Source organism: Natator depressus, chromosome 1 (assembly GCF_965152275.1).
Source record: "Natator depressus isolate rNatDep1 chromosome 1, rNatDep2.hap1, whole genome shotgun sequence".
NCBI classification, from domain to species: domain Eukaryota; kingdom Metazoa; phylum Chordata; order Testudines; family Cheloniidae; genus Natator; species Natator depressus.
This window is the reverse complement of record NC_134234.1, coordinates 124,080,801-124,108,786: the sequence shown is the minus strand read 5'-3', so window position 1 is coordinate 124,108,786 and position 27,986 is coordinate 124,080,801. Positions and strand designations below refer to the sequence as shown.

General features: G+C 41.4%; 1 protein-coding gene and 1 long non-coding RNA gene across 8 annotated transcripts in view; one reads left to right on the top strand and one right to left on the bottom strand.

Moving 5' to 3' along the window:
- Positions 1-27,986, top strand: part of ZBED1 (zinc finger BED-type containing 1) — a 282,308-nt gene that overhangs the window by 182,685 nt on the left and 71,637 nt on the right. For all 7 annotated transcript variants that reach the window (XM_074966131.1, XM_074966120.1, XM_074966152.1 and 4 more), the window contains one exon: positions 23,158-23,259. In XM_074966131.1, the coding sequence (XP_074822232.1) occupies positions 23,158-23,259 (102 nt within the window). The remainder of the gene's footprint in view (positions 1-23,157; positions 23,260-27,986) is intronic.
- LOC141995201 (uncharacterized) lies at positions 18-27,414 on the bottom strand. Its single transcript, XR_012641274.1, has 4 exons — positions 27,361-27,414; positions 8,730-8,813; positions 2,798-2,936; positions 18-49 (listed from the first exon to the last, which is right to left on the bottom strand). It is a non-coding gene; the product is annotated as an uncharacterized LOC141995201 (long non-coding RNA).

The window sequence follows — 27,986 nt, the reverse complement described above, 5'->3', positions numbered from 1 at the left end:
CGCTAATCCACTTGTCAGGGGTGGAGTAAGGAAATCGATTTTAAGAGTCCTTTAAGTAAAAAAAAAAAGGGCTTCATAGTGTGGACGGGTGCAGGTTTACATCGATTTAACGCTGCTAAATTAAACCTAAAGTCCTAGTGTAGACCAGGGCTCACTGGGAAGGTTACTTTGAAATGGATGTAAAGTCTGGGTACTGTTGAAAGTCAATCTTAAAATATACAGGATGAAGGTATTTTATGAAGCACAATACTGTGTCTGTTCAGTTACAATTACAATTTGCTCACTGTAAAGTGCTGAAACTGTTGGGATATATGTTTAACCAGTTGTTTAGAGATCAGTACCTCCGACTCATAGCTGTAAGCTATTCATATTAAAGACAACATATCAAAACCACTGAAATCGAAGGACCTGTCCTCTTACATATTTAAACCTTAAGGTTAAAAGCCTGGCCATTTACTGCAGTCAATGGCAAAACTCCCATTGACTTAAAGCCAGAATTTCACCCTCCGTCTGCAGTTAATGGACTAAAATACAGTATATTACAAGGTGAAGGATTAATTGGGCTAGGCCCCTGTTAACTCTAGAGGCTTGATTCAAAGGTGAGAGACAGTAGGTCCACCAAAGGGATGGCCAGTCAAATAGCACCATCATCAATATTACACATTTTACTATCTGGCAATCTGAATATCACCTGAATAAAATCAGTATGTTCATTCTCAGGGGGCAACAGTAGATCCTAGACTAGGGGTGGGCAAACTTTTTGGCCCAAGGGCCACATCTGGGTATGGAAATTGTATGATGGGCCATGAATGCTCATGAAATTGGGGGTTGGGATGCGGGAGGGGTTGAGGGCTCCGGCTGGAGGTGCAGGCTCTATGGTGGGTCCAGAAATGAGGAGCTCAGTGTGTGGGAGGGGACTCTGAGCTGGGGCATGGGGTAGGGTGTGTGTGGGTGGGGGGGAAGAGGGCTATGGCTGGGGGTGCAGGCTCTGGGGATGAGGGTTTGGGGTACAGGAGGGTGCTCCGGCCTGGTACCGAGGGATTCGGAGGGCAGGAAAGGGATCAGGGCAGGGGGCGGGGGGGGGGGCAGGCTCTGGGCCTCAAGCAGTTCTCAGAAGCAGCAGAATGTCCCCCCTCCAGATCCTATGTGGAGGCGCAGCCAGGCAGCTCTATGCGCTGCCCTGTCCACAGGCACTGCTCCTGCAGCTCCCATTGGCCATGGTTCCCGACCAATCGGAACTGCGGGGGCAGTGCTAGGGGCGGGGGCAGCGTGCTGAACCCCTTGGCTGCCTCTACTGGTAGGAGCCGGAGGAGGGATATGCCGCTGCTTCTGGGAGCCACGCAGAGCAACAGTACATGCGGAGCGGGGCAAGCTCTGGACCCTGCTCCCTGGTGGAAGCTCAAGTGCCACATTAAAATGTCTGAATGGCCAGATGCAGCCCCCAGGCCAGAGTTTGCCCACCCCTGTTCTAGACTAATTGTTGATCCAGTAGTGCTATCTCATTGGTCAAGAAGAGCGAGAGGAATGCAGACCAGTTTCTCCACTGATGTCATGAACTACTGTGCACCCTCTCTGTTGCCACACAAGTTACTCACTGGCAAAGGGGAATGCAACCCTCACCAGTTACTCCCCACCCCAAGAGAGTGAGAAGGAGAGTAGCCCAATTTCCCTGCCATCCTGCCTCAATCCCTGTACATTAGGAAGGATAAAAACCTCCCAAAGAGTGGATGTCTCTCTAAAAGATGTGATGGAGCTGAACCAGAAGTCATAGGTTCAATATGGGAATTACTGGTTAAAGTTCTGTGCTGTGTTATGCAGCAGGTCAGACTAGATGATTGTAATGGTCTCTTAGTACATTAAAATCTATACATTTATGAAGCACCCACCCAGCACAAGACATTTCCCTTACTAGGAACCATGTTCCAGAAATAGTATGGTCCAGTGGCATCTATTCCTTCTCTCAGCTTCAGGGTCCGTAACTTGGTCCTCCCTTTCCTAGATTTTTAGAACTTTTTTTTTTTTATGATGTCTGGTAGGCAGACAACAATCCCCCTCAGTCTAGTTGAAGATCTTTGAGAGGAGTGTAGCCTGCACCCCAAATCTCTGTGGGGTGGGACCAAGAAACACTGCCTACCAGTCCTGCAGATAATGGCCCTTTAATTCTGGACAGTGGAATGTGGAATAGTACAACTGTCTCCAGAGTATTGAAGGGGTTCTTTCCGTAGGTACTGGAGGAATATTTCTTGGTCTTGTGGTAGAAAACTAGAGTGAGGAAGTGGGTCAAGCCATGCTTCCCCCCACTTAAAGAAGACTTCTTTTCTGTTCTTTTTTTCTTTCTTTCTGCATGGGGGGTGTAGGGTGTGTGTGTGTGTGTGTGTGTGTGTGTGTGTGTGTGCGTGTAAGATGATTAGCTGACACTTAGCTTCCCACCTTGAAGACTTCGGAGGTTGAAAGTAGAACAACAACTGGTCATCTCCTTCCACTCAGAACGCAGCCCTAGGTATGCGGGGTGTATGAACTAGGTGCATGATGGAGGAGGGAATCTAGTGGGAGAGGTTTGTTGCTGAGAGGCTGATACTTGGATTCAGTGGCTACTTGGGTCCAGATATCACTCATATATCAGGAACCCCCCCCAAAATTCCATTAGAATATTCGCTCCTTTGCATACTATTACCCAGAAGTGTGTAAGAGCAATCAAAGAAGATTATGAAATTATAGAGAAAATAAATAATTATTTGTATTAGTCTTCCCCACCAAAGATTATGGTGAAATCCCTACCTCAGGCTTCACTACTTACAATAAGGTAGGTCTGCTGCTGTTGGAGATTGAATTGTCAACAAATGGGGGTTTGGAATAAGTAGAGAAATTAGTTTGCAATAAATCACAAAGAGTAGATGGCAGGCATCCAAGCATTTCGGAAGATCCAAGCGATGGAGCTGCTAACAAAAATATATAATTCATCATTAAACTGGAAGCTTTCCAGTGTCTTCTACCTGTCTTTTAAAAATGTGCTAATGTTGATCCTGGGAAGTATTATAATCCAGTGAGATTTACTGTAATACCAGAAATAGTAGCTGAGAAAATCATAAAGGGATGGATTATCACTTTACAGTCCAGTGCAAGGAAGGAGCAGCATGCAAATGCATTGCACATATGCAAAGCAGGGATTGAATTGTCATGGAGCCACAGTTCAGTCACTGCTTCTCCATGGGATAGCGAGCTGCACATGCCCTTTCTGGGCACAGTTTACTTTCCTCTCCACATCAGGTAAACTGTACTTTCTTGCTCAGCTGTGTGAGAGGGGAAGTAATAGCCCATCCCCACCACATTCCACACAAGGTCTGGTGATGCTGTAGACCCCACAGGGAAGGAGCTATCTTAGGCCCTCTCAGTCAACGCCATGGGTACACAGCAGGGCTCACTATAGAGTTCTAAACATAGTGATGAAGCATCTACAGTAGGTAAGAACAAATAGCATGGTTCTGTAACTTATTAACAGAGCCCTGTACGTTCTGCAGCACACTGAACCCAAGTTCTGCAGGAGAGCCTTGATCCTGCAGGTCTGTTGGTACAGAGCTCTGCAGCAACTGAAATGCCCCGAAAAATTCACATAAAAGAGTTTTCTTGAATGAAGTGAATAACACTATAGATTGTGTAAACTATACTATCTGAATGTTTTCCAATGCATTTTAAGATGCTATGGAATTCTCACCTTATCAAAGAATGCAAGTCTGACACAGAAGAAATCAGAGGACCTTGATGAAGCATATTGTGCCACCATTTATACATGTTCGCACCCACTTTTCGTGGTTACTGGGAGACAATGATGTGCTCCAGCTCCTTCCAAGTCTTAGGGCTAGTCTACACTGGCAATGTTAAAGCACTGTGGCAGCGGTGCTTTAACATGGCTTATGTCATCGTGGCAGAGCACTGGGAGAGAGCTCTACCAGCACTCTAAAAAACCCACCTCCTTTTTCACACCCCTGAGCGAGAAAGTTGCGGCGCTGTAAAGTGCCAGTATAGACAAGCCCTTAGTAACTTCTCTCTAGTCGGCGGTGGTACAACATAAATCATCTCAGGCCCTATCATTAGTGATTAGGGGAATGCATAGATCCTTTCTTTTCCCCTATTGAGACCTGGCACCTACTAATCTGTTTCTCTTTCATGCCACACCAGATGGAGGACTGATGGTGGGCAATGTATTTGTGAGTGAACGCAGAGGGACAAAATAGTGAGTTAGGAATGTTTGCAAGTGACAACATAATTGAGGGTAGGAAAGAGAGATATTTGGGATGCAGAAGAAAACTTCAGGTAATTGGGCAACAGAAGAAAAGCATAGAAAAGTGCAAAGCACTTTGGAGGGAGAATTTAATTTACTGTCATATTATCATGGTTTCTGAATTAGTTGTGACTTCTCAGGATAAAGTTTTAGGCATCCTCCTGCAACATGAGATCATCTGGTTAATGTGTCCTGGCAGACAGAAAAGGTAAAGATGATGGTTTTGGTATTGGGCTTTTTTCATGTGTGTGTGTGTGTGTGTGTGTGTGTGACTGAGCTGTAGGAAATTTTGCAATAGATACACTTTGATTATCGTTATTATGGTAGCACCCATAGACCCTGAGTGAGACTTGGGTTCTATTGTGTTGGCACTGTACAAACACATTGAGCAGGCCAGATGGGGTAGACGTGAAGTGACTTGCACAAGCCCATATGAGTCAGTGTCAGAACCAGGAATGCAACCCGGGTCTGCTGATTCCTAATTCAGTGCCCTTCCCACTGGACTATGCTGCCTCTCAGCTTATACTTCAGTACAAATAAATAGTTATCATTACAGTATATTAATTTTATGTTCTTTTCCATTTTTTCTTAGTAATATTACATCTAAAGTTTTAGAAGAACAAAGCTTTAAGAACTTTTTTATTGCCTCTTTCCTCTACGGTTACTTTACTTGTTCCCCTTTTCTTCTTCTCTTCCCATCCGTGGCTCTGTTTTTCTGTTACTTTTCACCAGATCATTTTACTGCAGTGCCCATTTGTAGTGAGGGGCTTCAAAGGAATTCTCTCTCATAACAGTACCCTGCTAATGTCAGCCATGAATTCAAGCAGTGTAAGTCAGGTCAGTGGAGCAGGAATTCATATGCTGTTCTCTTCTGCCTCTAGTTATTTAATTTTGAGGTTATTTTGTTTCTGCTTAGAGGCAAGTGTTCTACTGAGCATCATGGAGTTTCTGAGTAATTCTTGCTTTCAGGGCTGTGCGTTGTCTGTATTGTCTAGTATCAACTCATGCTGACAGCTTTCATTAGAAGTTTTACAGACACTCTCCCTTTGTCCAGACTTCAGCTGATCTCATGATTACAAAAATAGCTGTAGTCAAGTTCAAAGGTACAATTTAATCTGGGGAAGATTTAGGCAAGAATGGGCATTTCACACTTACTAAAATGCCACTGCCCATGACCCACTATTGACACAGACTACGGGAGGTCCCACCTCAAGGGGTCTACAGGCAGAAGTCCTATGACTCCTGATTGGCTCTCCGCTCTATGTAAACTTAAGGGGTGTTCCAGGAAGCGTCCAGGCAGTAGTGTGGATTTCCAGTAGCTGCCACAGCCATTCCTTGCTCAACTCCTGAACTCTTGGCTTCGACCTTGGCTTGATTTGGACTTCACCTTCTGATTCGGACTCTCACCCTTGGTGTCGACCCTGGCCTGGAACCTAACTACGAACTCCTCTGCTACTCCCCATCTCAGGTTTGCCCCTACTCTGACCCTTGGTCCTGACTGTATGTTTGGGATTCTGACACATGCGCACATTCAGAACAAAGAAAATGGTCTCCCTGGGATTACTGCTTCAATATCAACAAAGTGGAACTCGGAGATAGAGCAGGTCAAAAATTTTCCCTCAATGTTTTTTTTTAAATTGTTTTTGATGGAAAATGCACTTTCCAATGAAATGGAAATTTTCCCACAAAATGCAGTTTTTGTTGAAAACTTTTGAAATTTTATTAAAAAAAGCTGCATTTTTTACGCTTTTGGGTTTTTTGTTTTTTGGGTTTTTTTTTTCAGTGAAAACCTGGAAAAAATGGTTGAAAATTAAAGTCATTTTCAGTATTTTTTTTTTTCAGAAAAAAAATAGTTTTCATACCGGTGCTACTCAGGGCAATGGTCTTTACCAGGGCAAACATTCACCAGACTCACATGTACATCTCAGTGGGACATGTCGATACTGTCAGAATAGCCATATTGGGTATGACCAATGGTCCGGGTAGCCCAGTATCCTGTCTTCTAACGGTGGCCAGTGCGAGATGCTTCAGAGGTAATCGACAGAACAGGGCAATTATTGAATGATACATCCCGTCGTCCAGTCCCAGCTTCTGGCAGTCAGAGGTTTAGGGACACCCAGAGCATGGGGTTTGTCCCTGACCATCTTGTCTAATATCCATTGGTGGACCTATCCTCCATGAATTAATCTAATTTGATGAATCAGCAGAGTACCAATAAGTCCAGTTCAAACATCAACGCTAGAGTGGGTTGAAATTTTTGAAACAAAACATTTTTTTTGTCAAAACATTTTAAAATGATATTTTTGGTGAAAGACTGATATAGTTTTAACTTTTTGTGAAAAATGTCATGTACTTTAAGAAGAAAATTAAAATATTTGTTGTTTTCATTCCAAAGCAATCATCATTTAAAGTAGGCTACATCTTACACTTCTTATAGAATGTGGAGCTTGCCAAGCCAACTTGCAGCAGCCTCATCAGCTAAATACAGAGCCCTCAGACCACCATGAAATCTGGTCAGTGGGCAGTCACCACCCCAGTGTAAGCGGCGTGTAGTGTACATGTGGTTACATGGCGCAGTGCAAAGCAGGCCACGTCCACACTGCAGTATGTAGTTACACGTCAAACACTCTGGCAGCTGGGAGGCAGTGGGGAAAGATTTCAGCAGCTCCCTGCTGCCTGAGCCTTTCACCGTGGTGAAGAAAGGCTCTGGCAGGGAAGAGGCAGCGGGGAATCCTTTCCCTGCTGTCAGAGTCTTTCCCTGATGCGGGGAAAGACTCCAGCAGTGGGGAACTGACAGAGTCTTTCCCCATTGTGTCCCTGCTGCTGGAGTCTTTTCCTGTGGTGTGGAAGTCTCTGGCATCAGAGAGCTGCCAAAGCCTTTCGCTACTGCCTTCCCCCCCCCGCCGGAGCCTTTCCCCACTGTTGGAGCCTCTTCCTGAGGCAGGGTGAGACTCCAGCAGCAGAACACTACATTGATAAAGATAGCGTGTAGACGGGGAGGCATAGCTTAGGAGAGTATAGCGCCATCTAGGGTATGTGCTTGTGTCTTTACTTATTTTACCCGTGCTAGGGGTGCTAGGTACATATGTACTCTACATGCCATTGAAAGAAGCATGCAGTGTAGACGTACCTTTAGTGGTGTCATAACTGGGCCTACAAATTTACCCTAATTGTAAAAAGGTGTATGAACGTTCATAAGATGTTACAACAACCTATAATAACAGATGTTGATGAAAAGTGGGTCAAGTTGCTTTTAGTAATGAATGTTATAAATGGGTGCAAGAGAACCAGAGAGACTAAATTAGTCTTGGGGGAAAAAAAGGCCACATTGTTATAATTCAAGGACTATGTTGAAATCATGCTTGGTAAAAATAGAAGATGTGGAATCCGAAACCAATGAATCGAAATTGATGTGCTGGATATTAGGCCAAATTGGTGGACAAAATAATGAGGGGATGGACTATTCTATGCATCACTCCCTTTGTGGGTTCTTAAAGAAGAGACTTTGGGAGGACAAGAAAGGAAGAACAGCAGAAGCTACTGGAGCAAGCTTCACCATCATGACTTGCACCCCCACTGTTTCTTTATAATCTAGATCCTGAGATGTCTTGACTAAACTGGGTCAGAGAGAGGGAGTCGGATGATATTGCCATCTCTATCAGCTCCAGATCAATCCAAAACACCACCTGAGATGAAATGGGATTGGAGTTGAACAACAGCTCCAGCTCATGTAAACTCATAACCGTCCTTTTGGATAAAAGAGAAGTAATTACCATCTAAGACACTATCAAACAAAGGGATTTTTGCTCCTAGAACTCTCTCCAGCTAAATGGAAAGGAAACAAGGGATGTTGTTAAAATGAAAGCTGTACTTAATACTTTACATTTCAAATGTTTTACCTGTTTTTTCTTTTTTTCTGTATCTTGAATAAAGGGTTAAAAGGATTTTTAGAATGTTTGCACCATGGTACCAAAGAGGCTGAGATCTCTGTTTACCAAACCTTGGTTACCACTGTTTAATGTTGCACAGTGATTGGGTTATGCTAAAACCTTTTGCCCATTTATTCTGTCTAAATCAGTGGCTCTCAACCTTTCCAGACTACTGTGCCCCTTTCAAGAGCCTCATTTGTCTTGTGCACCCCCAAGTTTACTCACTTAAAAACTTACAAAATCAGACATAAAAACACAAAAATGTGACCGCACACTATCACTGAAAAATTGCTTACTTTCTCATTTTTACCATACGATTATAAAATAAATCAATTGGAATATAAATATTGTACTTACATTTCAGTGTATATTTTTATGCAGCCTGTTGTAAAACTAGGCAAATATCTAGATGAGTTGACGTACCCCCCAGGAAGGCCTCTGAGTACCCCTGGTTGAGAACCACTGATCCAAATTAATGCAACAGTATTTCCAAAGAAAAAATAATAATATTCTTTGCTGACCTCTTGGGGCAGTGGCTCATCAAACTGGCCTGTACTTGGAAGGGATCGCATTCTTCCCACTGCTCCAGATGGCAAATTCTGTCACTGTGTTTATTCCAACATAAGAACAAAGAAGGCAAGAGGGATGATTAGTTTAGTTTAAACATTTTTGTCCACCCACTGGTTGCTGTCTTAGGCTCTCCATTCCCTCCTCTGCTGGACAAAGATACTCCCTCTGAGATACATCTTTATACCCTGATACAAACAAGTTAGTATTGCCTTTGACATAGTTACTGCCCCCTGACATGGCTACTTATTACCTTGTACATGTTGGTTTGATTAAAACATTTTTATTGTGTACTGTTATTCTGACCTTATCTTTTAGGTGGGGTCAGTGTGTTTCTCTTTTCCTTGGGGAATGTTCTGGTACCACTTGATATCGGGATGTGTTTGCGTAAGTAGTTTGTGCTTAGCACTTTTTAGGAATGTGTATTTCTGCAATATCAGCCCTGTTCTTGCCAGATTGTGTGAACAGGTTCTGCCTTATATCAGACTTCTGATACAAGGGCTTATGTCTTAGGCTCTCTTCCTACTTCATTTGCTAGCTGCGGTAGCTTCATAAATAAGCAGCTGTCTTTCCCAGTACTGACTGACTATGATGTTCATGCACAGAAATGTGGAATGGCCACATGTATGTGCCATGTATGCAGTAAACATGGCATAACCTAATGAAAGAGAGAGGAAGGATGGTCCCATGATTAGGGCCCTAGCCTGGGGCTTGGGAGACTGTGGTGCAATTCTCTGTGCTCCAGCACAGGCTTCCCATGTAACGTTGGGCAAGTTGCATACATTCTGTGTTTCAGTTCCCCATTTGTAAAACAGGGAAGATACTACTGCCCTACCTCCTAGGAGTGTGTTGTGTGAGGTTAAATACATAAAGATGCAGTAATGGGGGGCCAAGATAGATAGTCTTTCTCTTACTTGAACTGGCTAAGAAAATTCTTTTGTCATTGTCTTAGAGAAAGAAATGCTCCCTTAGCCAGGGAGAAGGGGGAAGGAAATTGAAGACCCTCCTTCCTCCCTCGCCCCAAAAAGTTAGATTCCAGATCTTCTAGGTAACAGTAATTAGGTTGGATGTTTGCGTATCAGTTCCACAGTATTTCTGCTTACTAGACCGGAATGAAGGGCATTCTGAGTATAGCCAACATCTATGTATATGTGTGACTTAGTTAATGGGAAGGAAGAAGCTAGAACTAGGTTAAAATGTTTCATGGTTGCAACATTGTTCTGTCTTTTTTATGTATGATAACCTCTTAAGGAAGAGGGAGAGAGCGTAGATAGCCCCTTGTCTGATTTAAACTAAGGTACAAATGAGTGGAGAAGCTTGATTTTTTTTCCCCCATGTAATTCAGTTCTATAAGTAACATAACACATATCCAGAAAGACCAGACCTCTTTCTGGTTTTACACCCTCTGTATGGAATTATTCTTTTTTAACTTTGTGAACTTTTTAATGCATTATCTAAAATCTGTAGTTAAACAATCTAGAGGTCCCCCCACACATTCTTACCCTAAATGATATATTCTTGTTTCTAATGTGTCATAGTTGTGAGGCTATTCCCAATATTTCCAGCCAGGAAAAAATATATATTGTTGATGAAGTAATCACCTAGCATATTTTTTCTTGAATAGGAAACACTTTCCGAAGCCACATTTGTTCAGGTATGGCAGTGTTTTGCACTGACATGTCTTTCTACTCTCAAAAGGTAATTGAAAGGGAAAATAGTCTCTTTGTGTGTCTTGTCAATGTCAAATGGGGCACAGAAATATTGAACATACTGTATATCCCTTAAGATATCCTTGCCTAGAGTGAAAAAATATTGACTTTTAATTGTTTGTTTAAAATGATTTGACCTCCACAAGAGAATTTTTGATCTTTGAAGTATTATGTATAACATAACCAACCTACTTCTATTAGCTCAGAGATCACAGAACTCCGAGGTGTTTTGCTGGTGATACAGAGCTGTATTACAATAATACCTATACACACAGAAGATTACTCTTATCCTGTGGTGTTGAAAGGTTAAACAGTTGCACCTTTCTGTATTTCTCCAGTACTGTAACCAATGAGAAAACTATCTTGCCATCTTATAATGGTTTTCTTATCTTAAAACTGAACACCATCTTGAAGGCGTAAGTGTGAGATTTAGACACAGTGTTGACTACAGGTCTTATTAAGAGTGAATTATTGTAGCTCTCCAACCTTATTTGCTGTATTTGTCTCTGTAGAGAAACCTCTGTTCAGCAAGATTTGTTTGAGTGCTCCTTTGAAAAGAATATATTAATGTTTTCTGTTCCATTACCAGCCAATTTGGCTTAATTTATATTAGTGTAAACAAGCAGACCTGCTGGATTTAAGAATATCATTTTGTGTGGATTTTAAAAAAAATCAAGAACATGGGGCAATGAATTACACCTACAAGAGAATCTATCTAATTCACACTTCAGTAAAGCCTCCTTCTTTGTAGTAACATCCAGGACAAGATAATAGAAGCATCATCAGTGGCAACAATGGAACTTATGTAGCCAAGCCTTGAGAAATGTGTGAGCACTGTGACATCACTAGCATTGACCCCATTCCTGCATCTGGCAATCCATAAACCTCACTAATCTGCATGGGAGCTCCCTTATCTAAAGGAAGTTCTGATGTACTAATATAGTGCATACTACAGCTATGCTTGTAATTAAGATGTCCATTGTAAACTCCTGTTTGCACACATCCATAATTTTCTGAAAAATTCACCTTTTCAGCTAACTTCCCCTCTTCAGTCTCTGTCCAAAAGTGAATGCTTCTGGAAAGTTTGGGCCCTTTCTTTTTGAGTTAGGTGGGGTGTCCCATCTCAAAAAAGGTATATTGGAATTGGAAAAGGTTCAGAAAAGGGAAACAAAAATTATCAGGAGTATGGAACAGGTTCCATATGAGGAGAGATTAATAAGACTGGGACTTTTCAGCTTGGACTGACCAAGTATGGCCATTCTTATGTTTTTTATGAAAGAAATCACTTTATTTTTTTTTTAAAAACCCTAATGCTTTTTGGGGAGGAAGGGGCTATGGAGCAGGGATACGAAAAAATGGCTGAAGTTGAAACCTGGCATGTAAATTGCTTTAATTGGGGACTAGAAGCTTTGCAGAAAAAGTGGTTTTGATTTAGTAAGTGCATGCAAACTGAACATTGTGCATACAGAAAACACAAATTCTGTAAGTCTTAGAGGTGAACACTTTGTGAGAAGAGCTGGGTGCATAATTTGGAGTATGTGCACTTTTCATAAAAGGTTCTGAAGTCCTGATTGTTGCCTTTTAAACTGAGCCCTCTTGTTCTCTGCCCAGCTCTCTTGTTCCTGCATATATCTCTGTTTTTTAGAAATCTTGATCAATAGAATATATATATGATTCAAAGGGTAAGTCTATACTTGAGCTGTAGGTGTAATTTCCAGCATGTGTAGACATACCTGCACTAGCTCTGATTGAGGTAGCATGCTAAAAATAGAAGTGCCAGCGGCAAGACTGGCTAGCCGCCCTGAGTACGTGCCTGTGATTTCAGATGGGATCATGCTAGGGCACCTAGCCTACCTGTTTCTCGTGACACTGCAACTAAACTATTTATAGCATGCTAGCTCAATCACAGCTAGTGCAGTATGTCTACCCATGCTACAAATTACACCTACAGGGGCAGTGTTGACATATCTAAAATGTCTTAGCTTTTGGGCTTTGCACCCAGAATGCACTGCAAATTTGCAGCTATAGAGTTGGGAAATTTGAAAGAGATGATAGAGGTTGTAGTTTCCCAAGTTTGAGTTAGAACCTCACCTGATGTCATTGGGCTGAGCTCCATTGACTCACTGAACTTCAGCAATTTACATTATTTTAGGATTTGGCCCTGTGTCTGGGTATGCTTGACTGTTTGGTCAATCTGGCTTTGTGTCAGTCCTAGCTAACTGTGAAGTACATTTTCATTTTGTCATGCTTCTGCCCTGCTGATATTTACCATCTTTAATAATATATATCTGAGCTGGATGCTGATTTTCCATTCAACCTCTCAGGGGTAAAGATAAGCTTTAGTTTTCCCACAATTTTTTAAAACTTTTAGCACATTGTTGGAGAAACCTATAATCGCTTTAAATGTTTGATGGGAAGGAACAAAAGAGAATTTCTCATACCTTATTTATCTTCCATTTACAATAACCTGTTCTTCTTTTAAGTTATTTTACTTAGTTTGTTCTCATGGCTGCATAAAATTCAAACTAACAAGAATCGGCAGGAATCATTATTTCTTTTCTTTTGTATTGTATCTGATGGCAAATACCTATGCATTGCTTGGACAAAGTTTTTTGCATGTAAGTGAAATTCACTCCTCTGTTGGGGGGGAAGAGGCACTGCAAGGACAATGCACCACTTATGCCCCACATTGAGCCCTATTTTGTAGGCATAATGCACAGAGTAGGTCTTGTGCTGGCCTCTGCACCGGGGGGGATGTCACCTGTGTAGGGGGGAAAAGCAATTTGAAGCTTGCTAATTATAGGAATGAAAAGTGTCCATATTCACTGTTTCAAAAACCTATTCACCTGTGTCAAGTAGAAAAACTTCCCCAGCTAATAGGGGCAAGGAGATGCCAAGCAATCCATTTTTGCAGTTTCTTTCTTTCAACAAGAGATTCCCTTTTGGCAGAGGAATCCTCAGCTACTTCTTTAGATCACCTATAAATTCCTTTTGTACAATCCCAGTGATGCAAATGGGACTTAACCTGGACCAAGGATCTGGCATGCAGTTTCTAACCCTTATGGTTGTGAAGAAAATATTCCAAATGTGAACTGATGCATAGCTACCTTCCAGAGTCTTCTAACAGACAACTCTAGTGCCCCTGCTCCTGCACCTACTTTTGCCAAACCAGATCTGCAGAGTGAAACTGCTAAGTCTCTGGTCATTTTCACTCTGGTGCCATTCAGAACCCTGTGGACAGCGACAAAATTGACAAAGCTTTGTCAATTTCACGCTAAAGCTACAGGAAGGTCAGCAGCAGATCCTAAAGACATCCAGGAGAGAGAGGGATCCCCCAAAAAACCAGTCAGGGGAAGGGGCAGAGCTACAGAAAAACTCCTCCTAAGAAGCAAGTGTCTGGCAGGAGAGCAGAGACCCCCCCCACCTTTCACTGCAGCCGGGGACCTGAGTATAAGGAAAGCAGTGGACATACCCATCAACCAGGAGGCTCTGGAATGTGGGGACGGGGGTCAGAGAGCTCCGGCTTTCCAGCTGCCATAAGAGTGAGCTTCAGATGTAACAGATATCTAATACCCATAGGCTGTTATGACTAATCAGAGAAAAACTCCTGCCCTAGAGGAACCCAACTCCATTGTAGGCAGCTGAGGCAAGGCTTCTTACCCAGCTTTCTCACCATGGGACTGCCCCTCGACCTTGCAGGTATCATCCCTTCCTCTCATCTTTTGTATCTGCCTTTGGCTAGATAGGTTTAGGTCTCTAGTTAGATGGTGGCTGTTCAGTTTTTCAAGCCCGGTCCATGTTGAGCTGCAAGCATATACAAATATAGAATCATAGAATATCAGGGTTGGAAGGGACCTCAGGAGACCATTTAGTCAAACCCCCTGCTCAAAGCAGGACCAATCCCCAACTAAATCATACAGCAAGGCAGGGTATTTACATGTGTTTATGAAACACATGCATACTGTACCTGTAATGTATACATTTTGAGAAAAGAAAGCTTGTTTCAAATAACACACAATTTGTGGTATAAATAGATTGAGGCAATCATGCTTGAGTAGTTCTCAACCTTTATCTGAACTACTTTTTGCACCATGGTTCAGTGATGTGTGCTCTGGAAAGGTGACTGAACTGTGAATCAGTCTGGAGATTCTGTTATAATGTACTATTTTGGCAGTAAGTGGAGCAGTTGCTAGTGATGGAACTTGAAAGCAGAGCTGTTGTTCTAAATTTTGCTTATTTGAGGACCAAGTGTTGCAGTAGAACTGGCTGAATTTGACACACAAGAGGGTCAGTGGACTATGCCATTTAATTCTGCTACACTCATATATACACTCACCAAGAAGGTTAAGTTGTATAGGAGGTGAAAATGGGTAAGTCAAGCTGCACTGTGTAAATAAATAAATAAATAATAATAATAATAAAAAAAAGTTCCTTTCAGTTTTAACCTTTTTATTTTTTTTAAAGTAACTCCTGAAACGTAACTCTTGAAAGTTTTTTTTTTTTTCCCCCTTCCCTCTTAGTGCAATAAGTCAAAGCGTCATAGTTAAGAAGTGGCACTATAAACTGCTTTTTCAGTTGTTTCTTTTGAACAGACAATGTTCAAACAGTTCTGGAAAAAAGCATGTGCAAATAATTATCCACCAAGAATTTCTAAATACAGTATTCCTTAAACACCCCAGACAAAAGTCATATTGCAATGAATAGGCTGGAGAACGCCACTAGTACTGATCTTAACCAAGGACTTACAGTATGCTGTCTTGGAAGTTCACAATTTCACTCATGCACTTTGGTACCCGTGTTATGACACCTCAGGGGTGCACTATGACATTTAGTGAGTTTGGATTTTATTCTTTTTTTTGCACATTGCAGAAACCTGTTTTAAACAGAGAGTTAATCTGTACAAAGATCAGCTTTGGTTAGCTGGTTAGATCTGTAAAAGCGGGGAGAGCAAAGAGTTTCCTTAGGACCATTTAGCTTGAGGTGGGGGAAGTTCAAAGCCATTTACCTCCCATCCAAGTATACTGGATAGATGTTTGAAGGTGGGTGTGCCACAGATACAGGTGAGATTATGCTTGCCAGGTTTGTGATGACCGTTCTGTCTCCAGTTTGTTGTTAGTCATTTTGTTTGATTTTTATGTACAAAAGCTTTAAAGCAGACATTGTTAGGATGTTGAGGTACAGCCAGTACCTGCTTAAGCAAAATGCTACAATAGAATAAATATATGTTAAAAAAACTTGTCACATTGGGCAAAGCAGAAATATCGATAATATCAAACATGCATGTTTGGATGTGAATAAGCACAGAATGAATTCTGGTCATCTTTTTGCTCCATTATGCTCCATTTGCATGTAATTAGCTAATAATTTTCTGAGTATTGAATTAGGTGTCCCCAGATTACAGCAAAGTAATAGTCAAATCTTTTTTTTTTTTTCATTCTGTGTGAATATTTTAGCTAGCATCTGACAAAGATGTAATTGCTTTGCTTTTAGTGAAGGTATTACCTAGATCAGTATGTCAGACACACCCACACAGAGGAAAGAAATACAGGCACACATTCTAGAAGTGAATGTCTGTGTGTGAAAGAATAGTAGAAGGAACAGCTGAATGGAATAGTGTTTGAAATGATTATGGTGATTCAGCAACACTAGTTGCTAATGTTCCTCTTCCTAGATTCCAAATCCTACGTTCTTGCTCTGTTTTTGAGAATTTGAAAGCCACATGCAAAGTCAAGGACTGATTAGTTTTAAAGACCTATTATGCTACTAAACTTAGAACGTAAACAGAATTACATTTCAGAGTAACAGCCGTGTTAGTCTGTATTTGCAAAAAGAAAAGGAGTACTTGTGGCACCTTAGAGACTAACCAAATTATATTTGTTAACAATTCTGGGGACATGAATGATTTGAGGCCTAATGGACTGATAAACTGAAAATGTTAAAAATAATTTTTGCCTAATATTTATACCTAATATTGGCATCAGCTTTAATTTGGAAAAGTATTGACTTTGTTTGTTTGTATTCCATCAAAGCTAATGTTTGCTTTCTTTGCCCAGACCTACTATACATGAAAAACTTCATGAGCTGTTGTTTCTCATTATATTGGTCAAGTAAAACGCTATTGCAAAGTTAAGGCTTTACTACACAGTGGGGTGAGCACACTGACATGCACAAGACTAATGACTGCAGGTTAAGGGCTTCTCTATATGGACAAATAAATGTGCATCACATTAATGCACTTTAGAAAATTCAACTCCTTTAGAGCCCATTACCCCCACTGTGCATAGAAGGCCTTAATCTGCAGTCATTTGTCTCATCTCTATTGCTGAATGTTGGGTTTGGTTAAAGGGTAGTTTAAAAAATTGGACTATACTTAAAACTGTTATAATCTGGCAGTATCATTTAGATTCTTAATATGCAATTCTTTAATCTACTACTCAGGCTAAAAGAACAAACCATAGGAGAAAGGAGATCTGGTTTCTATTCTCTGCTCTGCTACTGATGCACTGCAAGACTCTGGGCAAGTCACTTAGGGCCATATTCAGACATTCTCATGTGGAGTAGCGCCTTAATCTCCAAAAAGTTCTGTTTATTTCAGTAGAACTACTTGCAGAGTAAGGTACTGCTACATGTGAGTAAGAGTGTCTGCTTCTGGCCCTTAATCTCTCTGCCTTCTGAGCAAACTAAGATTAATATTCCCTACTTTGTGAGGATTAGTTTATTCATTTTTGTGAACTGTGTTGAGATCTTTTGGTGGAAGGAATTTTAAAATTACAAAGTTACAAAATATCATTATACATTTGCCCAGAAATGAGCCTGAAGCAAGAAAACAATATTAGTAGTACTTGCAGTAATGCCCAGAGGCCCCATTCGTGGATACGAGCCCCATTGTATTAAATACTTTGTTGTTGTCATTATGAATGACTATGAAGTGCTGCTATGAATGGCTGTGAGTAGTCATTGGGCCAGAGAAAAAGAGTGAGAATGGCTCTATAGCTTGATGGTTAGTGCGCTCACCGAGGATGTGGAAGACCCAAATTCAAGTTCCTGCTCCAATGACCAATTATTTATAAAAAGCGAAACAGCTTCAATAGGAGAGACTGAGAGAAACCTATGCCAGAATACTCCAAAACCCAGTGGTTAGCACATTCACCCGAGAGGTGGGAGACCTGGGTTCCAGTCCTTTCTCCTCATTTGTGAAGAGGGGGAAATAGAAAACCCATATCCCAGGTGGGTACCCTACCCACTGGGCTAAAGGCTACAAGAATGATGTTGTTCGTTCTTCCCAATGCCCTCAAGCCATTTTGTGAATCTAGTTCCCCTTTGCTTTTGTTAAAATTTGAATTGGGTCAAAATGAAATGTTTTGTTTCAACATTTCAGAAACATTGCGATTTCTCAGTCTGGTCGAAACGTTCAGTGAACTCAGTGGTTTTCTGGTGTATAGTTTATTCACTGAAAAAATGTTTATCAGCTCTAGTCACAAGTGCTTTGTGTCTATTGTTATATTGCATTAAAAGGAACTCCTCCTTTCATGGTGAACGCATCTCTCCCATGGAGGAGGCGACCATTCTTTTCCTAATTCTCTTCTATTGGGGGGCTAGAGCCGATTGGAGAAATAAAAAGCTACAGTAGATTCAGAGTATTTTTTGATATTTCTATTTGCACACATAAAGGAAAGATCTAGATGGTAGTCAATACTGTTCAGAGCTATAACCATGCATTATTAGTTACTAAGCAACAAGACACAACAGGTAGTAACTACCTGGGAGATTACGGCGTTGCTCATGTGGCCTTATACAGCAAGAAGGCCAAAGAAGGAATGGATGTATCCACTTTGTGTGCAGTAATCCCCTAGAAATATGCTCTCCGTTGTGTCTCATTGCCACTTGCAAATGCAATACACAAATAAAATCAAGGAAAGCAGCCAGATCTAACCATATATAGAATAGAAAGAATGAGGAGTACTTGTGGCACCTTAGAGACTAACAAATTTATTTGGACATAAGCTTTCGTGGGCTAAAACCCACTTCATCAGATGCATGGAGTGGAAAATACAGTAGGAAGGTGTGTGTGTATACACATAAGGTGGGGGTTGCCATACCAACTCGAACAAGACAAATCAATTAAGGTGGACTATTATCAACAGGAGGAAAAAAAAAACTTTTGTAGTGATAATCAGGATGGCCCATTTCAAACAGTTGACAAGAAGGTGTGAGTAACAGTGGGGGGGGGGAATAGTCTGACATAATTGACAACGAACTGGAAGCTTCATTTGTCTGAAGTTCTAAAGCAGTTTTTAAACTGGAAAAGTATTTTGCTGTAATGAATTTGAATAAGTGTTATCATTACTGTTTGTTATGTGGATTGCTGGAGTGCCTAGAGGCCCCACTTTAGTGGATCCCACTTTAGCAGATCTTGTGGCTTAGCTGTAATGCACTCTTTACACACAATCATACCTCAAAGAACTCACAATCTATTTTATGACCATATAAAACATGTGGATTAGATGAATAAGTGGGGAAGGGAACCGTGAGATAACAGTTGTAGTAGGAAGAGAGCCTGAAACATAAGCCTTTATATCAAAGGCCTGGTATGAGGCAGGACGTGCTCACAGAATCTGGCAAGAACAGGGCTGATATTGCAGAAATACACATTCCTAAGAAGTGCTAGGCACAGAGTACTCACGCAAACACATCCCAATATCAAGTGATACCAGAACATCCCGATATCAAGGATGATACAAAAACATTCCCCCTGGATAACTGAAATGTACTGACCCCTCCTAAAAGATAAGATCAGGATAACAGTAAGTAATAAAAATGTTTTAATTAAACCAACATGTACTGGATAATAGCTAGCCACGTCAAGGGGCAGCAACTAATTATGTGAAAGGGGCAGTACGTAACTTGTTTGTATCAGGGTATAAAATGGAGTCTCAGGTAGAGTGTCTTTTGTCCTGCCAAGGGGGGAATGGAAAGTCCCGCCATTCACTGAGCTGTGTTCATTCTCATGGGCATACATGTCTTAGTATCCTCATAGCATCTACCAGGTGCTATTACTGTGATTTATCAACAATAAACCTGGCCTGGTGCCTTCGCACTTTAGTGCATCTTGTGGTCATTGGACAGTTTGCTCGAGGTCTGCTGTGCTGTCTGTCTGCGCAGACACACAGGGAGAACACACGCACACAACTGAACATCTAACCGCACTGGTGACCCACATGTACAAGGTAATAACTAAACACATGCATGCAGCTGAACATCTAACCACAGCAGTAAAGCTGAATATGTTACAGTACAATAAATAGTAATCTCAAATCACCACATGGCTAGCCTAATACTCCTGTGTCATTAGCACAAATTGTTGTTTTATGGGTAACAAACCAAGAGACAGAAGAAAGAGCATATACTTTAGAGAGTATAGTTGAACCCCCCTCTTCATGTTTGTCAGTCTACATTTTTTAAAATGGCATGCGGTTTGAATAGCTCTTCTAAAGTCAGTCTGCAAAAAAGGGAGGTTGCATTTTTTTCTCTTGCCTCCTTTTGATATATAAAAAACATCTGAAAGTTTTGCTTTAAAAATGAAATGAATAAATAAATTTAAGTTTGATAGGGTGAGCAGGAAGGGGGGAGCAGAGTTATTAGTTTTTCATATAAGACATCCAGGCCTCGTCTGCCCTGTTATATTCTAGACAAGAGAACTAATGAAGTGGTGACATCAAAAAAGTCAAGAGAGCAAGAGTTGAACAACTGAAAGGGGAAGTAATTTTTAATCGGACTGTCTAAAACACATGGGAGGATTTTGGCTCTTTTGTGTTTGAATGTTTATTAATTTTGTTGACACCTATTTAATTACTGATTAACATTGGATAAAAGACATTTTTGTTAAAGATTCAACACCTTCAATTAAGGTGTGATATTTCACAATAAATATGCTCTGAAACATTCAACAGATACCCCAGCAAAACAAGGGAAGACCATACTTGACATTCTTGATATTTGGAAGGTGAAAAACCAAGAACTTGAAAAAAATAAGCTGAAAGAAAAGAAAGAAGGGGAAAAACCTAAACAAATACTTTGCCTCAGTTTTGAATGAGTCTAATGAAGAACTTTGAGGTAGCGGTAGTGTGGCTAGGGTAACAAGGATATTGAGGTAGATATTACCACAGGCGAGGTAGAAGTTAAGCTCAAACAGCTTAAAGGGACTAAATCAGGGGGCCCGGATAATCTCATGCAATAGTATTAAAGGAACTAGCACACGAAATTGCAAGTCCAATAGCAAGGAATCTGTAAACTCATGGGTCATATTTTATGACAAGAGAATTGCTAATATAGTTCCTAATTTTAAGAAAAGGAAAAAAAAGTGATCCAGGAAACTACAGGCCTGTTAGTTTGATCTCAATTGTATGCAAAGTCTTGGAACAAATTTTGAAAGAGAAAGTAGTTCAGGACATAAAGGTGAATAGTGAGCGGGATAAAATACAACATTGTTTTACAAAAGGTAGATCTTGTCAGACCCAACCTGATCTCCTTCTTTGAGAAGATAACTGATTCTTTTTAGACAAAGGATAAACAGATCTAATCTACCTAGATTTCAGTAAGGCATTTGATACAGTTTCACATGGGAAATTATTAGTTAAATTGGAGAAGATGGGGATTAATATCAGAACTGAAAGGTGGATAAGGAACTGGTTAAAGGGGAGACCACAATGGGTCACACTGAAAGGTGACCTGTGAGGCTGGAGGGAGGTTACTTGTGGAGTTCCTCAGGCACTGGTCTTGGGACCAATCTTATTTAACATTTTTATTACTGACCTTGGTACAAAAAGTGGGAGTGTGCTAAAAAAAAATTGCAGAATGACACAAAGTTGGGAGGTATTGCCAATACGGAGTAGGATCGGAATATTATAACAAGAAGATCTGGATGACCTTGTAAACTAGAGTAATAGAAATAGGATGAAATTCAATAGTGTAAAGTGCAAGGTCATGTATTTGGGGACTAACAACAAGATTTTTTGCTATAAGCAGGGGATTTATCAGTTGGAAGCTACAGAGGAGGAGAAAGACCTGGGTATATTTGGTTGATCATAGTATGACTATGAGCAGGCAATATAATGTGGCTGAGAAAAAGGCTGATGCAGTCCCAGGATGCATCAGGTGAGGTATTTCCACTAAAGACAGGGAAGTATTATACAAGGCACTGGTGAGACCTCATCTGAAATAGTGTGTGCATTGCTAGTCTCCCATGTTTAAGAAAGATGAATTCAAACTGGAACAGGTGCAGAGAAGGGCTACTAAGATGACCGAGGAATGGAAAACCTACCTTATGAGAGGAGACTCAAAGAGCTTGGCTTGTTTAGCCTAACCAATAGAGGCTGAGGGGAGATATGATTGCTCTCTATAAATACATCAGAGGGATAAATATCAGGGAGGGAGAGGAGTTATTTAAGTTAAGTGCGTATGTTAACACAAAAACAAATGGATATAAACTGGCCATCAACAAGTTTAGGTTCGAAATTAGGCGAAGGTTTCTCACTATCAGAGGAGTGAAGTTCTGGAACAGCCTTCCAGGGGGAGCAGGGGGGGCAAAAAACCTAACTGGCTTCAAGACTAAGCTTGATAAGTTTATGGAGGGAATGGTATGAGGGGACTTCCTACAATGGCATGTGGCCCATCGGGGACTGCCAGTAGCAAAAATCACCAATGATCGGTGACGGGATACTAGATGGGGAGGGCTCTGAGTTACTACAGAGAATTCGTTTCCAGGTATCTGCCCGGTGGGTCTTTCCCACATGCTCAGGGCCTAACTGATCGTCATATTTGGGGTTGGGAAGGAATTTCCCCCCAGCTCAGATTGGCAGAGATCCTGGGGTTTTGGGTTTTTTTGCCTTCCTCTGCAGCCTCTGGCACGGGTCACTTGCAGGTTTAAACTAGGGTAAATGATGGATTCTCTGTAACTTGAAGTCCTTAAACCATTATTTGAGGACTTCAGTAACTCAGCCAAAGGTTATGAGTCTATTATAGGAGTGGGTGGGTGAGGTTCTGTGTGCTGCAGTGTGTAGGAAGTCAGACTAGATGATCATGATCAGGGCCGTCCTTACCCATACGCAAAGTACACAGCTGCATAGGGCACCAGGAAGTTTGGGGTACCAAATTTCCTGGTCCACTGTGCAGCTGTGTGCTGCTCCAGCCCCTGCCTCTCCCCACCCCTGCTTTGCCCCTTCCCACCCCTGAGGAGTGCAGGAGGGCTGGGCCTGCACTCATGGATGGCAGAAAGTGCAGCAGCCCGGCCCCAGCCGTGCTGCCAGTGAGTGCTGGGGAGTGGTTCCCCCCGTCCTCCAAGCCAGGCCCCCACCCCCCATGGAAGCCTGCCCCCCCGCCGCCCCCTATGGTGGGGCTGCGTAGGGCCCCAGAATAGCTCGGGACAATCCCGATCACGATGGTCCCTTCTGACCTTAAAGTCTCTGAATCTGACTAAAAGAGAACGTTTTTGGCTCTCCTTATACATTATAAAGAATTTTTAAAAGGGCCCAGGCCAATTTTTTAACAAAATATCCCTTTCTTTGTAGGTCCCACTCAAGCATAATGGGTGGGATTGTGATGTATAAATTTGTATTTTGTTTTATTTCACTGTAAACTGACTTCACGGGATGTTTTTTTCTCTGTTTCTTTCCAGTGGAGTTTTTACACTGTGATTTGGCTTCAATGAAGTCCATACGGGAATTTGTGCAACAGTTTAGAGCAAAGAATTGTCCACTCCACGTCCTGGTGAATAATGGTGAGTTCTCTTTCACCTTTTCACATGCTTACTGTAAGATTTGGACACATTGGGTTCTTTACAATGCTTCACGTTTCAGATACTTTATTTGAACCAAACAACAAGATAGCAATATGACTGAATTACTGCTTACGGCCTTGTCAGCACTTCAGTACATTTTAGGAGGCATCTTCAGTTTGCCAGCCTTTTTGATTGTATTGCAAGTGTCATGATACTCATGGTTTTTTTTAATTAAAGCCCCAGCTCCTGGAGTCATGGAATTACAAGAGAATTCCAGCATTCATTTTTTAAAAGTTTCTAGCCCTCATGGTTGTCGAGGAAAAACTGGAAAACGTGACCCTAAAGTTTCAAAAATCCAAAGGCAGATAAAAAACCCAACTTTTTTTTACTTTTTTTCTTTTTTAAATCTCAAGATTTTGGGGGACTGACTCTTGATGTTTTTGAACATTAGGATTGGCAGTTCTAGCTATCTAATTTTTTTTTATAACCATGGTATCTTCAGGATCCAGCCCAGAGAGAGATTTTTTTCTCCTGGCATTTTTGTTTTAAAAGCTTCCTCTGTACTAAACACTCTCCTATAAAGGGAACTTTTCGTATATTCATTTAACAGGAAGCAAATCATCAACAAACCCATGCCCCCACCCCACTCACTTGGGGCTGTTGTCTAAGCCCTTCAGCGCTCACACACTGTTTTTTTCTTTCCCTCCAATTCTGTGCATGAACCGTCTCTCAATGAAGACACAAGGGAGAAATCCAAAAGGCCCGATACTATTTTCTTCACTCATATAACTGTCCTGCCCTGCTGAGGGCAAAACAAACTAATAATTTCACTTGCATTACATTAGATGATTTGCTTCATGCACTTATGTACTATAGGAGCTCTTGATAGTAGCTCAAACTGTAGCTCATGCACTATTAAATGAAAATATAGAGTTTTATTCTATGGAGTTAACGGAAATGTCTGCCATATCTTAACTCCTCTTTTCTGTAAGTATCCATAGAGACAACCCTCTCCCCCTGCTCGGCATCTACACAAACAAAATTTTGACTGCAATGGATGGGATTCTTAAGATGGAATGGATCTTGGTGTCCTTTTAAGAGAAGGAAAAAAAAACTTCTGGATTTCATAGATTCATAGAGTTGTAGGCCAGAAGGGGCCATTAGATCATCTATTCAGACCTCTTGATTGAAAGGCTAGCTTCCACCGCAGCTTCAGCCTGAGCAGTAAAAATGAACACCCATACTGTAACTGTACATTCTTGCTCATACGAGCAGATAAAAAGCATTAAAGGCCCAATTTTTCAAATGTAGATACCTAAAGTTAAGCATCTAAGTAATTATTTAGGCATCAGAATAAAAATGGCGTGCTTTTCAGGGTGTCCAGCTCCCATTGACGTCAATGGGATTTGTGGATGCTCAGAAATTCTGAATATCATGCCACTTTTACTCAGATGCTTAAATAATACACCTAAATTTGAGCCATAAACTATGTAATTATTCAACTGATCTGTGGCATATTAATATCTAGCTCTTCAATAGTGTTTTTCATCGGTAGATTTCAAAGCTCTTTACCAAGGAGGTCAGGATTATTATCTCCTTTTTTGTAGGTGGGGAAACTGGGTCACAAGGAAGAGAAGTGACTTGTCCCATGTCACCCAACTAACAGCAGTGACGTTGGGACTACCCAGATTGCCACAGTCATAGTCCAAAGCACAACCACTAGGCCACATTGATGTCTGAGACAAGGTTGACAAAGGAACAATGATGGTAGGGAGAGAAGTAAGAAATAAGTGCTTGATCTTGCAAATACTACTGAGCATATTGCAATGTATGATTATGATTATGTAGTTCCATTACTGCCTTGATTTGTCCCATTGAGTTATGGGTCAACCGAAGTACGAAACACTACACTTGGTAATATAATTGTGTTTGAAGGATCAGACCCTAAAAGAGTGGCTTTGGGAAGATGATAGCAAGCATCTGATTTTCAATGCTACATTTTTGCTGTTTTTCATGTTACATTTTTAAGAACATAAGAACGGCCATACTGGGTCAGACCAAAGGTCCATCAAGCCCAGTATCCTGTCCTCTGACAGTGGTCAATGGCAGGTGTCCCAAAGGGAATGAATAGACAGGTTATCATCAAATGATCCATACCCTATCACCCAGTCCCAGCTTCTGGCAAACAGAGGCTAGGGACACCATTCCTGCCCATCCTGGCTAATAGCCATTGATGGACCTATCTTCCGTGAATCTATCTAGCTCCCTTTTGGGTTTTTTGCTGTATCACTACACGGAGCCTGACTGTTACAGCAAAATCAATCATCTTAAAAATGTTATTCTTTGATGGACTTAATAAAAAATGGGATACGACACCAAAGCCTCTAAGTCCAAAATATAAATTTTAAAGAGGCTTGACATACAGTGCCCTGAACTAGTTTACATTTTCATGACCCCCAAGAAAGGCATTTTATTTAATTCATGCTCAGTTACTGTTGCCCAGATAAATTAGCTCTTTAAGAAAATCCTTTCAGAAGCTGTAATGAAATGAATGGCTTAACTTTGCCTTTTACTAAGGCCATAACAGAATCACAGGAATAATCATCTCCAGAGCCGCTGTAAAGGCTCCCTTCTAATAATTAGGTTAGCCTCTGACAATCACATGGTGAATCACCAGGCTTCCGCTTCTGAGGGCTTGTTTCCTATTCTGTTCAACATCTGTTTTAGCTCCTGTAAATAATCTGGCATTTGGCTGGCATTAAAAGGGAAAGTCAGTAGGTTCCAACACAGTGAGCGTCTGATCCTTTGACAGCAAAAGAGAGGCTCCCAGTGACCTTGGATTAGTGTGGAGTGCATAATTATGCCCATAGAGCCATTGATGTTAATTGATATTTATTTTCCTTTTTAATTTTGCATTCCAGTGTCTTCACTGAAAATCCATTCAGTGTGATTTATACTGTATTTAGGGAACATGATTCATTCACAGATTTTAAGGCAACAAGGGACCAATATGTTCCTAGTCTCTGACCTCCCTCCACGCTCAGACGTTATTGTTCTTCTGCCTCCCATGTTCAGTCACAAAAATACCAGTCACTAGAACAAGGGCAATGCCTGCTGTAATTCTGCTTTGGACTGGTTCTGATTGGATTACGAAGATGCGTGTTTGCATGTTTTTTGTTAAAATATTTGATTGTCAAAACACAAACATTTTACAGTTTTAGGCAGTTTGGGGGGAATTAATTTTCTCCAGGGAAACTTTGTTAATGTGCAGATCTAAAATAACCCATTGTGAATCATAGTTGGGGATTGGTCCTGCTTTGAGCTGGACTTTGCTTTAGACTAGATGACCTCCTGAGGTCCCTTCCAACCCTGATATTCTATGATTCTATGAAAATGGGAAATGAGTAATACTCAAAAATATTTTTATATTTAATGCAAAATAAGTTACTTCAGAGTATTACTTAGTTTATTTATTCCATTCTCACAAGGTCTTAAAGTTATTTTAGTTGCTTGAAATGAAATATTTAACATTTAAAATATAGATATAGTTTCATTTATTATATATTATTCATATTTACATGATGTAAATGTATGATTATGCAATACATTTATACTTGGTTTGTGTATATATCTATCTATACACACACACACTTTAACTTTTATTTAAAGTAAATAATTTATTGGGCCAGAAAGACAGTAAAAATGACTCTATAGCTGAGTGGTAAAGGCACTCCCCTGAGAGATGGGAGAGTCCAATTCAAGTCCCTGAATATTTACATATTTTATACAAAATGTAACAGCTTCAGAGTGACCCACTGCAGAAGTCACTGGTTAGGGGATTCATCTGGGAGGGAGAAGACCTTGGTTCAAGTCTCTGCTTTACATCATGCAGAGGGGGGGAATTGAACCTGGATCTCTCACTTCCTGGGTGAGTCCTTTAACTACTGAGCTTTGGGGTATGGGGCGGGGAGGAAAGCAGCTCTTTCTTTCTTTCTTTCTTTCTTAACAAGAAAGGGCTGACCTGGCTTGGCTGTCTAACTCCAGGAGAGCAGAGGGAGGTACCTCCCTATGGCCTTTGAGGGGGTGGGGCTTAGACCATACCTCTTTCCTTGGCATTTCCTCTTGGCTAGTTTAGGCGGATCTTTGTTCAACATGCTGGCTTCTGTGAACCAGGGACAGAGCCTCCGGTGGGCCCTGGCCCACCCAATTAGCACCCAAGCAGCCCACACAAATCTGAAAAAAAAATGTCAAAGTTGAGCCAGGCCACTGAGCAGTCTTTTAATGCAGCTGCCTCAAACTGCTCCACTTAGCTCCGCTTCCCCATCAACATAGGCTCAGACTCTGCACCCCTCCACCCCGTTCCAGTTACTGCCTCCCTGTTGGCTGATTGTTTCTTAGTTCCCAAACAACCAGGTTTTGGCCAACCCCTCCCCCAGCAGTGGGCAGGAGCGGGGCACACCTCTCACTGTGGGGAGGAAGCAACTGTGTGGCATGGGATGGAGTTGGCGCCTTTGTCAATGGAGAACGGAATGGAGCTGGGGTCTGGGAGCATGCACTGGGTCACAACGCTGCTCATTGGCCCAACCACCTCTCCATCACTCACGCAGAGGTGGGGCTCCACTGTACGCCACCTGGCTCTGGTTATTGTCTTCCCATTGGCTCACACAGCCAATCTGATTATAGCCAATCACCCTTCCACCCCCCCCCACACCCCACCCCTGTTCATG